Source organism: Geotrypetes seraphini, chromosome 16, assembly GCF_902459505.1.
Source record: "Geotrypetes seraphini chromosome 16, aGeoSer1.1, whole genome shotgun sequence".
NCBI lineage: Eukaryota > Metazoa > Chordata > Amphibia > Gymnophiona > Dermophiidae > Geotrypetes > Geotrypetes seraphini.
Window position 1 is genome coordinate 34,770,410 of NC_047099.1, and position 13,326 is coordinate 34,783,735.

General features: G+C 41.9%; 1 protein-coding gene across 2 annotated transcripts in view; it reads right to left on the reverse strand.

Annotated features, from left to right (window-relative positions):
• The window catches only part of NEURL4 (neuralized E3 ubiquitin protein ligase 4), a 54,794-nt gene that overhangs the window by 24,377 nt on the left and 17,091 nt on the right, over positions 1-13,326 (reverse strand). Inside the window, exons 9-17 of one of the 2 annotated variants that reach the window (XM_033924400.1) lie at positions 9,356-9,537; positions 7,908-7,993; positions 7,221-7,383; positions 6,137-6,335; positions 4,803-4,879; positions 4,648-4,726; positions 859-1,034; positions 562-690; positions 66-211 (exon numbers count right to left, since the gene is read on the reverse strand). In XM_033924400.1, the coding sequence (XP_033780291.1) occupies positions 66-211; positions 562-690; positions 859-1,034; positions 4,648-4,726; positions 4,803-4,879; positions 6,137-6,335; positions 7,221-7,383; positions 7,908-7,993; positions 9,356-9,537 (1,237 nt within the window). Of the gene's footprint in view, positions 1-65; positions 212-561; positions 691-858; positions 1,035-4,647; positions 4,727-4,802; positions 4,880-6,136; positions 6,336-7,220; positions 7,387-7,907; positions 7,994-9,355; positions 9,538-13,326 lie in introns of both variants that reach the window. The other variant, XM_033924399.1, reaches the window with a different exon arrangement.

Consider the following 13,326-nt stretch of genomic DNA (forward strand, 5'->3'; position numbering starts at 1 on the left):
ATCAAACAGATCAATAAGATAAGGCAGAAGACAACCCAGAGGATTGCTGAGGTTTAAGGATGTACCTCAAAGACTTCATCTGTCTTCAGCTCCTTCATGCTGAAAAGTACACCATAGCTGTAGCCGGCCACTCGAACAGCGCGACACCCATCGTTCTGGAGCGCCACGTTCTTCCCGCAGCTGGTGTGAAAGCGATGAGCCACACCCGGCACTGAGGAGAGAAGAAACGCTGAGCCCACAGTGGGATTCTGGGAAGAAGCACACAGGGTACAGGCAACCGGAACCAGTACTGCCAGGAGCCCGTCTATACGCTACTCTTATACGAACTCAGTAGCACCATTCTCTACCCCTCCACCCGAAAAACACCCTCCCCTCTCTTCCAGCACCACTGCACACCCTCACAGGTCTCAAATGCCCCCATGCACGTTGCTCCTGGGGTTACGTCCGTTTCCTTACAAACACACAGTAAATGTTAAAGAGTGGATTGCATAGATAAGCATGTATGAGTGGGTGAATGTGTGGGAGATGTGTTTTGAGATTATCTTCATGCCTCTCCTTTACCTGGCGAGTGAATGGGGAAGGATTTCTCAGTGATGTTGCTGGTAGATAAGCTATTATCCATAGGTCCACTGGCGTTAGTGATGGACACCTGGACACACTGTCCATAAAGATCAATAACGGCGTAGACTTCTGAGAAATGAAGAGGAGACAAGTCAGAAGATAACTGTAGAACAAGCACTGAAAGCTTGAACCACTCATTTGAGTGTCTTGGCTAGGTCAGAATTTGAGAGCTAGGGAATCAGAATTGCACTTGCTCTGACTCCTGGACCCAGAGCGCAGTGATGCTGGAAGGCTCACCTTTGCCAGGAGGCAGGCCGGAACAGGCCACACCCTGGTCCACGCCATTGATGAAATAGTGTAAGTCACCCTTGACGCTGCGCATCATGCCAATGCGGGAAGCGGTGGTGAGCGAATCCAGGTCACAGCCATAATTATTCCGCATGGTATTACCATCCTGCATGATGGAGGTGCCACTGGTGGACCCGTCATGACACCCACCCAAAGATTTTAAAAAAAATAATAATAATAGAAAAAGATAAAAAGCCACACACCTCTAATTACCACAGAGTACAAGAAATTCTTCACTTGACTGTAGGCTTTCATTAGGCCAGTCCAACTCTACACACTCTGATTTCCATTCAGCTCAGCCCCCTCTAATCCCAAGGGAAAAAAAAATGCTGCCCAACGTGCTTCTATGAAAATAGCTCAAAAAGAACAAAAATAAGGTTAGCTCAATGCAGAATGATGTTTATCTACAAGTGGGGAAAAAGAAGGGAGCAGTACGAAAGTTCATCAAACTTAGGGCTCCTTTTACTAAGGCAAGCTAGGGCGCTAAATTGCCGCGGGCGCCAGCTGCTACCGCCTCCTTTGGAGCGGGCGGTAGATTTTCAGCTAGCGTGCACTAAAAGGAGCCCTTAGTTCCACTGACATCCAAAATTTGAAATATTAGTTTTTGTAAAGGATTCCATCGTTCACCTAACTCTGTAACTCTTTTTAATAAAAGTTTTTCATTCTCTTTTTACTGTGTCATCAAGAGTATTTTTTATCACGATACCTAAATATTTCAAGCCTTCCTCCTTCCATATAAATGGAAAAGAATCAAATAATCCTTTAGAACAATGCACATTTAAAGGAAGAAGTTCTGACTTACTCCAATTGATTTTATATCCGGAAAATTTTCCAAAAGTATCAATTAGTTCCAATAAACATGGGATGGTAGTTTCTGGATTCCTCAACTATGGCAGAATATCATCCGCAGAAGCTGAAACTTTATTTTCCCAATCTGAATAAGGAATACCCATTATCCCCTTTGCTTGATGAAGGGTGGGAGGGAGGGGATATATGTTTTTGTTCTAGATGACACGGAAAGATTTTCAAGTGTTTTATTGAAGTTATAATGGTTGTATTTTTGTGCACTTGTTCTATGATTTAAAATGAATAAAGAATTTAAAAAAAAAAAAAAGAAGAAATATTAGTTTTTGTTTAGTCCAAGGAAGGGTGGGAGCGGGGGATATTTCTGTCCTAATTTGACCTTAGAGTATTTATACTTGGGGTGGGGGGGGGGGGAATGACTGGTTACGTATATGTATAAAAAAACGACCCCACGTTGACGATGGCCAGCGTTTCGCTAGACAAGCTGCTTCAGGGCTACGGGATCCTTTCTTGCGGACAAACGGCCGCACACTGCTTATCTTTTAAGGTTCTTAACTCGGAGGATTTTATGCACATTGAGGAGGCACGGTGAGGTTTGTCCTCCTACTCATCTACATGCATTTACATATTTGACTAGATAACATTTGACACATTAAATATGAGATATTGCCACTGATTAATATTTCAAATTTTCGAGGTCAGTGGAATTCAGTTTGGGGAGTGATATAGGGTTCCACAAGTTCCTTATTTAGTTTGAGCAGTAAGAAAGTTCCCCATGTTATTGGAGCAGCAATCGACAGACAGGAATCGATCTTCCAGCCTTAGAAGCAGCAGCTTTGAAGCCTCCATTAGTTTTTTGGGTTTTTTAAAATCTTTATTCATTTTTTCAACTTACAACAAGTGTATCAAGAAATAACATTTGAACTTAAAAACATCACTTGATATTCTATTACAATCAACTTAAATGAATAAAATTATAACCCCCCTCCCTCCTATCCCTCCCATATCATATGCATTCATATATATTATACAATATAATCTTTCCTATTAATCCAAACATTTAATAAAGAATCAGAACCCCCCCCCCATCCCTATCCCATCATCCCTAATGAATATGCATGGAGCCAATTTGCATGCCTGCCACCTCCATTACATGCAAATCTCTCTCATGCATATTCATTAGGGTTATCCCAAAAATCTGACTGGCTGGTGGTCCTCCAGGACCACCAGGACAAGGTTGGGAAACACTTTTTTTTCTCCTCTTTATTCATTTTTAATCTCTCAACAAGTGTACAAATTAAACCATACATATGCATGAAAACATCACTTGTATATCTGATAAGAACAACAACAAAAGGTATATATATAACCCCATACCCCACCCCCATCTCCATTATTATATTATACACAATAAAATAACCCCCATCCCCCTCTTTATTATTTATGGTGTATATTCCAATAAAATAGAGTAAATGGTGTCTAATCATCACAAAAAGATGTCATTGGCCCCCATATTTTAATAAATGTCTTATAACTACCATTCTGTACCGCTAATGATCTTTCCATTTTGAACATATGACATAATGAGTTCCACCAAAAGTTGAAACTAAGCCTACTGCAATCCTTCCAATTATTGGTGATATGTTGAATAGCGACTCCGGTCATGATTAATAAAAGTTTATTGTTAACTGATGATATCTGACTCTTTTTTCTCATATGTGTTCCAAATAGAATCGTATCATAAGATAGTGCTACATGATTTTCCAGGAAACAGTTTACTTGATCCCAGATAGAATTCCAAAAGGCTAAAATAAAAGATGATCTAAAGTCCCTATGTTAAGATTACAATGCCAGCATCTATTTGTCTTTGAACTATTCAACTTCTGTAACCCAACTGGGGTCCAAAATGCTCTATGCAAAAGAAAAAAACCATGTTTGTCTCATAGATGCAGACCTTGTACATCTTATCCTCCAAGACCAAATTTGTGGCCATTGAGAAACACTGATCTAAAGTCCCAGCTTCGAGATGACAATGCCAACATCTATTAGACTTGGAGCGATCTGAGGGCATGCTCCTATTCTGTAGAATCACCATCCTGGTTGGAGACACTTCAAAAAACTGGAGCAAGCCCTGAAGACATATTTACACTAAGGCATTCTCTCCAGACTGATTGGTTTCTCAGCAATTCATTTTACATGCTCTACCTCTCCTTTAGTATCTTAGTTTATTTTTTATTATTATTATTTTTTTTTATATCTTTATTCATTTTTAATCATTCAACAAGTTACAATTTAATATCATATATATTCTTGAAAACATCACTTGTAAGTCTATCAAGAAAAACAACAATTGTATATATATAAACCCATAACCCAGCCACCCCTTCCCATTATTTTTATTATTATTATTTTTATTAATCATGACTGGAGTCGCTATTCAACATATCACCAACAATTGGAAGGATTGCAGTAAACTTAATTTCACCTTTTGGTGGAACTCATTATGTCATATGTTCAAAATGGAAAGATCAATAGCTGTACAAAATGGAAATTATAAGACCTTTTCCAAAATATGGGGGCCATTGACATCTTTTTGTGATGACTAAACACCAGTTATTTTATTTTATTTTTATTGAAATATACACCATGAATAATAGGAAGGGGGAAGGGTTCTTATTTTATTGTGTATAGTATCTTAGTTTATTTAATATGCTTCTATAATTTTTACATAGAAATATGATAGCAGATAAAGGCCAAGTGGCCCATCTAGTCTGCCCATTATCTCTTTCTCTCTCTCCGAGAGATCCCACCTTTTTGTGTTTTTCCTTTCTTTTCCTTTGTAAACCACTTCGATAATTACAGTGACAGGCAGTATATCACACTAAGGAGACCAACGAGAACGTTTCTGAGCTGCAGTACTCTGTTTCTGCTCACCTCAGCATCCAAGTATCATAGTCGATGTCTGTCATGGTGTTGGGGAATTCCAGGTCTTCAGGTCGTATGGCAGTCACCCCTGTAAAGACAGGGAAGGAATTACAAAGAGCACAGCCACAGGATTCAGCTCCTTTTGGGCTGTTCAGCACAATTACCTGCTTCAATGGAGCCAGACCACCGGTCCACCATCTTCTGAATCACAATCTCAAACAACTCTCCCTCCCGCAAGGCCCTGTGAAGGAAGCCAAGAGGATTTAAACTACCCCAGGAAAGGGGAGACGAGCAATTAAATAGCTTAAGCAGGGAGACTGGGTATGAACCCCGGCTCTAGAGGGGATGGGGCTTGATCTGCCACTTTACACAATCAAAGCGGTTTTCATGGGGCTATGAAGTGTTAAGTGACTTGCCCAAAGTCACAAGAGCTGCAGTGGGATTTGAACTCACAACCTCAGGGTGGAAGGTCTAACCACTAGACCAGTGGTCTCCAACTCAAACCCTTTGCAGGGCCACATTTTGGATTTGTAGGCACTTGGAGGGCCGCAGAAAAAACAGTTAATGTTTTATTAAAGAAATGACAACTTTGCATGAGGTAAGTACCTACAAATCCAAAATGTGGATTATCTGAAATTATCAGAAGCAATTAAGGAGATATTTATAAACTTATAAATCTTTCCTTAATTGCTTCTGATAATTTCAGCTATAGACAGCTGAAAGCAGTGCAACATGCAGAAAGTGAAAAACCGCAAGAGACAAGATTTTGGACCAACTATTTTGAGGCCCTCTGTATTATAAAGAATGTAATGTAATGTAATGTAATTTATTTCTTATATACCGCTCCATCCGTTAGGTTCTAAGCGGTTTACAGAAAATATACATTAAGATTAGAAATAAGAAAGGTACTTGAAAAATTCCCTTACTGTCCCGAAGGCTCACAATCTAACTAAAGTACCTGGAGGGTAATAGAGAAGTGAAAAGTAGAGTTAGAATAATTTGTTCTGGAAAACTTGTGCCTTAAGTGTCCGGCGGTCGCATCCGCAACCACCTTCGGCTCTCGCCTTCTCCAGTACCGGACACACGCACAAGCTGCACTGCCTCCAATGGTTACCTTACGTTCTGGAACGTTGCTCGCCTCACTGTTGTGACCTCACGCAAACGCTTTCCTGCGTCTGTACGTGATTGTGAGGTGAAGTGGAGAAGACAATCGCGTACAGACGCAGGAAAGCGCTTGCTTGAGGTTACAGCAGTGAGACGGGCAACGTTCCAGAACGCGACCGCTGGACACCAAGGCACAAGTTTTCCATAAAGAATCATTCTTTATAATACCGAGGGCCTCAAAATGGTACCTGGCGGGCCGCGAGTTTGAGACCACGGCACTAGACCATTCCTCTAGCTTGCTGGGATGAGATTGGATGTGTAAACTCGGGCACTAGCGCATCGGGGTGAGGCACGTCACACAGCTTCCATCACATACGACTTTGTTCCAGCATACCTGTTAGAGATGACAATGGCATCGTTGAACTCGCTGCGGCAGTTCTGGCGCAGAGCAGTGCGACCTCCGTTGGTGATCACAGCATTGCTCCCATGCAGGTGATGGAAGCGCAGGTCAGTCACCGAACCCACAGAGGATGGGCTGCTGGGGGACAGCTGGTTGTTCCCTTCCGAGAGCTCCTCTGGAAGAGGCAACAGATCTGAGGAGATGAAAGGGAGTGGGAGACTCAATGAGGGGAGAAGACAGACATATGGCCTGCAGGGACAGCAGCCCGACGCCCTTTTCAAGAGGGTTTTAGATCAGCACTGCACGTGTGCCTGCTGCAGTGAAATGCAAGCTCTCTGTGGAGCACAAGCCAGTTACCAGGTACAACTCACTAGCACCCTGGGCTCTAATCCCCTGCTCTGTCATTAGCTATCTGCGTGTGATCTTAGGGGAGTCATTGTATCTCCCTGTGCCTACCTTTAACTTACCCACAAATTTGTAATGCCATCATTAAACCTAAATTCATTTCTTTTTTTTTTTTAAATTCTTTATTCATTTTAAATCATAAACAAGTGTACAATAATATATCCATTAAATTTCAATGTAACACTTGAAAATCTTAAATCATATCATCAAGAACAAAAGTATATATCCCCACCCCCCCACCCTACTGAAATTAAAATTCATGACTCATTTTCAAACATACAATAAGTGTATAGAAATATAATCATTATAATTTCAATACAACACTTGAACATCTTTCCAAATCATCTAAAATAAAAATATTAATCCCCTCCCTCCCGCCCTACCTAAAGAAATAAAAACAAACTCTCAATGGAAAATATACCACCCCCCACCCCCCAATGCGTAAAATATAATCTCCCATAAAAAGTGACGTCTACTCATTACAATATTTTTCCACTGGCTACACAGAAAGGGACTTACACTAAGTTTATAAATTCATTTCTTTAAGTAAATGGCTGTATCTGACATCGTAACATTCTTCATTCTCTGCCCCTGAAGCAACAGCTGGTTGAGATGAAAAGCACTACATATGCACTCTAAACAATGACCACAGTGTGGCGCCCTCCCAACTCACCCGCATCCTCCACGATGGTGGCCTGGGCAGCCTGCCCATAAAGATCAACCACGGCATAGACGTTGGGTGGCACGTTCCAGGCAGCAGGGCCCTGTGCTGCACCATTCACAAAAAAGTGCAGACTGCCATCCTCCCGCCGCACCACGCCCACGGTGTCCCCTGCCTGCTAGGGGCAAAAAAGCACCATAGTGGGGAACAAGATGATGAGGAATGCCACCCCCCTACCCTATGCTTCCCTTTCCAACCGGGGTCACCAGCTCGCACCCTAAAGCAGGGGGGAAAGAGACAGGGCAGTTCTTGTAGCATTTCAGCAGGCACTCCATCCAGTGTCTGATAAAGCTTAGCGACAACAATTTGCTTAGTGAGTTCTTACAGCACCACAAATCTGCAACCACTTCAGCAGGATCCTACCAGATTGCATCACGCTATTGGCAATCTCTTGTGTACAAAATGGCTGCCCCCGTCAGCTTGACTAAACCGCTAGAGAAAATCATGGGAAACCGAGAATCCTACAGCTCATTTGCTCAGATATGTTGCTGCTTCCTTCCATAGTATCAGGCCTGATCTACCTGTAGAATTTCGGTTGCAGAAGGCAGCAAGTCTGATATATTTCTTAATTAAATTCCTTTATGTCGCTGAGGTTGCAACAACATGACCCATGACCTTACAAGCACCAGTGGCACTGACCTTCAGCCGATCCAGGTTGTGGCCGTATTCATCCAGAATCGTGGTACCGTTGTGCATCACGCCATTCCCGGTCATCATCCAGGTGCCTGGGAGAAGGGTATGGAGGGTTAAAAAGAGGCACAATTTTGGGACAGGGGCATACTGTGATTAAGGAGCTAAATATCTTAAATTAGGAGCCTCCAAAACATAGTCATTTAGGGATCATAGGAGAGGGGCCTGATTTATAATTTTCAACCTCCTCCTGATGTCACATGAAACCAGTGAAAGAGCCAGGGATTTTTTTTTTTTTTTTAATCTTTATTCATTTTCAAATCAAACAATAAGTGCACAAAAATATATCATAAAAGTAATTTCCATATAGCACTATAGTATCTAACACGGAAATCTAATAGTGTAAAATCCCCATCCACCCACCCTTCATCACATTCTCAACTAAAAAGAATATACTATATTATACAACATATTATAACATATTGTATTAAATTACATCCCAAATCCACCCTCCCCCTTGAGTGTGCTAAATATAACTAAGAAAGAAAAGGGTATTATTTTATTTATATCATAATATGTATGAATTAATTAATACATTTTGATGTATTAGGTTAGATTTTCTGAAATAGGGAGGGAGGGATTGGGGGGTTTTCTATTTTATTTACATTTGTCATATTTATTAAATGTATTACTTAATATTTAAATCATTATAAAATATGAATGTAAGTATGATATATTGTACTTAAAGTGTTCATGAAGAAAATCAAGTGTGTATTTATAAGATTATATAAATTTTTCTGATACACTTGTTGTAATATGCAAAACTGAATAAAGAAATTAAAAAAAAAAAAGAAAGGAAAGGAAAGGGAAAGAAAAGAATTGATGACTATTCCTCACAATATTTTGCCAATGGCCCCCATATCTTTACAAAGTTATTATATGTCCCTTTTTGTACTGCTATTGCTCTTTCCATCTTAAAAATATGGCATAACGAATTCCACCGGAATGTGTAATTAAGATTCTTGTGATTTTCCAATTATTGGTAATATGTTGAAGGGCAACCCCTGTCATGACTAATAAACGTTTGTTATTATATGACGATATTTGACTCTTCTTCCTCATAGCCATTCCAAATAAAACAGTATCATAGGAAAGCACAACATGCCAGGGATTAAAAACAGAGGCAGCAGGGGATGACCAAGGCAGGAAGTAGAATGAAGGACCTGGGGAAGAAGTGATTAAAGCAAAGTTAATAAGCCAGTGACAGGGATTAGAAGAGAGGAAAAACTAAGGGATGCGGGGATTCATCAAGGTCATATAAAGAAAGTTAGTTAGTGACAGAGCCAGGCAAAGTGAGATAAAGTGATTCACCCGAGGTCACATACACAGTCACTAATAGGACTCATATCCACACCGCACCCCACCCTCCACATCTGCCACTTGAGGGTCTGACTTACCTGAGCGCAAGTTGGTCATGGTACTAGGCAATTGTAGGTAGGTAGGGTTGTGGGTTGTCACACCGATCTCAATGGACCCTGCCCACTTGTCCACCATCTTGTCAATGCGCACCTGGAAGACTTCACCGTTGCGTAACGGGCGATTACTCAATACCACTCCGTGGTTGAAGTCATCTGTAGCACTATAAGGGGGAGAAAACAAAGAAATGTGACCGATGTGAGCCCCATCTCCTGTACATCAGTTCAAAAAAGAAGCCTCGTGGTTAAGTGCAGTCGCCTGGGACCCTGGGCTCGCTTCCTACCGCAGCTTCTTGTTACTCTTGGCAAGTCACTTAACTCGGAAAACCAAGCAAGAACTGCAGATTATGTACAAGATGCAGGCAATATTTATTGGACCAAAATTAAAATACAGTTATAAAACCTTGGACCCGACACGGTCCGTGTTTCGGACAACACACCTTTGTCAGGGGTCCATGGTAAATAAGGTATAAAATGAACCACAACAAAATGAGGGTAACAACGAATGCCTGGGTGATTCTTCCTGCAAACTTACTCGTTCTACAATAAAGAAGCCACTGTTGTATCTTCAATCAAATTATATCGTAAATGTCTTACTCGGGTCTCATCAAAGGCAGAGAACCATTCTTTAATGTTCGTATTCTTAATTGTGTGGACCTTCAGACCACAGGGTATAACAACGTGAACGGCACCTTGGCCCGAGCCAGTTGTGAGCAAAGAAGTGTGAAAGCCTGGAAGCATAGAATCTTGTGGGACTGGTATTCCAAGGATTTGCCAGAACGAAGCGCTCGCGGGATCATTTCCTTGTGGTCATAATTTAACAGGCGGAAAATGACGGCCCGAGGCTGCCAATTAGGGCTTAGTCTGTTGTTAAAGCCATGTCGAGTGCATATGAGAAAGGAAGGCACAGTGAATTGTTTATTTTCATTTTAGTTTCCCTCGACCCTGAAGAAAGGTTTCACCTTGAAACGTGCATGTCGGGAGAGGTGAAGGACGGACACACTATAAAGGCTAAGCTGATATAAAAATAAGTAGAAAGAAAGTTGAAAACTTTAACAACACTTTGCCATCCTTGTCCAATCCATCATCCTCTCCAAACTAGATTACTGCAACGCCATCTACTTAAATCTATCAAAAAAAAGTATTCCAAGACTCCAACTAATCCAGAATACTGCAGCCAAACTGATCTTCTCAAAACGCAAATCTGACCATGCCTCCCCACTCCTTGCCAAACTTCACTGGCTCCCAATAATCTCCAGAATCCATTTCAAATGTTCCTGCCTGGCTTTTAAGATCATTCACGGCATCCTCCCTCCTCTTATCCCACTATCCTTCAACTCCCTCAGTCCCGACTCCTCCAGAACTGCCCAAAGGTATAAACTAGTCTTCCCCTCTCTACGCGGCATCCACTATGCAGGCAAACTGGGAAAATCCCTTCTCTCCAAAATCACAGGTCTTTGGAACGACCTCACCATCCCGCTGCGGAACCTGGACTCCCTTCAATTATTCCGCAAACAACTGAAAACCTGGCTTTTCATCAAATTGTAACTCTATCCTCCCCCCCTATTTCTCTTCCCTTCTACACATAAGTTCATGTAATCCTTTTTCTTCTTCTCTACCTACTATTTAAGTTCTTGTAAACCGTGTCGAGCTCTATACTCATGGAGATGATGCGGTATATAAACTTAAGGTTTAGATTAGATTAGAATTAATAAAGATTGGCCCGACGAAGAGTGATACAACTTACTCATGACATAATTCATCACCCAGCTGAGAGAGCATAGCAGTTACAATATTCTGGCCATAAAATTACTTGCTATCTGAAAAGAAGTCACTCGAAGGAGCCAGTCATCGAGATAAAGATGTACGCCAACGCCCTCTCTGCTTAGAAATGCAGCTCCTACCACCATTATTTTGGAAAATGTTCTGGAAGCTGTTGGCAAGCCAAAAGGCTGCAGACTCAGGTATAGTTGTGTCCTTCATAAGTGCCTCTGCCTGAAGCTAATGAAGCCAGCATAGCAGAGCATCTTTTTAACGGCCTGGTAAAAGGAAAAGACTTGAGAGAACTTCTTAATCCCAGCCAGTATGGACTCCTGTGATAGCTTGGATGTCTTTTGTCTCCTTTGAAATTTTGAGGGCCTTTCGACATCCTCCTAAAAAGTCTCTTCACTGCAGTATCTTCCTCCTCAAACTCTTAATGCAACCTATGCTTGCTGCTTCCACTAGCAACTCTCTACTAGAGTGTAGGAAGTAAGCAAAAGCACAAAAGGCCTCTTACTGGCCTAGCCTGGTCCTGGATCTTTGCTTCTGCTCCAGACTCCACCTCATATTGCATTTTCAAATAGCATGTCCTCCACAGCATCAGAATAAAATTTAGGGAAAACTGGGCTAAGAAAATGCTTGATCCTTTGGAGATGGATGGCAGCCACTATATTCCCATTCCCTTCAATTAGGCTGGGCTTAGAGGGCTGCTCTACCGCAATGAATGAAGGGCTCCCACTAAATCTTCCCATCTGCCCCTTGGAAGTCATCTGTCACCTCCCAGAGGTAACAGCTTGGGCCTTGCGCTGCCAGGCTCTCTGGGTCTCCAACTGCTTGGAAACATCATTTTGCAGGCAGAATGAACCCACTATTCAGTTCTTCCTGCACGCCTAGAGCTGTTGCACTGTTGTCCTTGCTCTCGAGGCCTCCTCCTTGGAGTTCTGGTTCTCAATGTCCATATCCAGCTGGAGTCTGCAGCAGTGACTAATGCTGGAAGAGCAAGAACCTCCACATTCTGCCGCTTTCTTCTTTCCAGGCTACGAAGACCCACCTGCTTTCATGGTTCCAGAGTCCAGTAGTGGCTCCAGGAAAGCCTAGCAAGTACTCATTTCCAGAGAGGGACAGGAAAGCCAGCCCAATAGTTGCTGCCTATGAAAAGCTGTGCTGGGACCGCTGCTTTTTAACATATGTATTTATCAATGATCTAGAGAATGATCTATAATATAAGTGAATGTTTATGATATGGTAGGGATGGAGGGGGGAGGGTAAATTTTATTAATGTAGGATGACTATAATAGAAAATCAAGTGATGTTTTTAAGTTTAAAAGTTATTTCCTGATACACTTGTTGTAAGTTGTAAAATGAATAAAGATTAAAAAAAAAAAAGATCTAGAGATGGGAATAATTAGGGAGATAATTAAAATTTGCTGATGACAAAAGAGGATTGTGAAACATTGCAAGAGGATCTTGTGAGACTAGGTGTCAAAAATGGCAGATGATGTTGAATGTGAGCAAGTGCAAAGTGATGCATAGGGGAAAGAGGAGCCCAAACAATAAGGTTCTATATTAGGAGTCACTGTCCAGAAACGGTAGCCTGACCATGCTCCAGAGTAGAAGAATGAACAAGTACTGAGTCGCCTCTTAAGACCAGACTCCTGGAGCTGAGGATGGACGGCACCGAGCCCCCCCAGCCCGGGATGTTTGGTGGCCATGAGCTAGTCTAGCAAAGACCAAGGCATGCCTTTGAAAAGAGAAATCTCGCCGAGCCACCAAATCATACAGAGCGATGCTTGAGGAGCCTACCAAATAATTGGAGCCCTGAGATACCGGGAACCACCGGAACAAAAGCGACTGCTGTAGCGTTATAATGGGAAAGCAAGCCGAAGTGCCCAGTGGAGTCAGCAACATGGATCCTAGAACCTGTGCAGAATCCCATACTCTGGGTCATGGTGACTAAAGAAGAATGCAAACCTGAGACTGTGACCCATATAAGATATAAGGTTCTATATTAGGAGTCACTGTCCAGGAAAAGGGTTTAGATGAAAATCAGCTCAATATGTGGTAGCGACAGCTAAGAAAGCAAATAGAATGTTAGGAATTACCAAGAAAGGAATGGAAAACAAAGATGAAAATGTTATAATGCCCTTGTATTGCTCTATGGTACGGCCACACCTCAAATACAATTCTGGTCA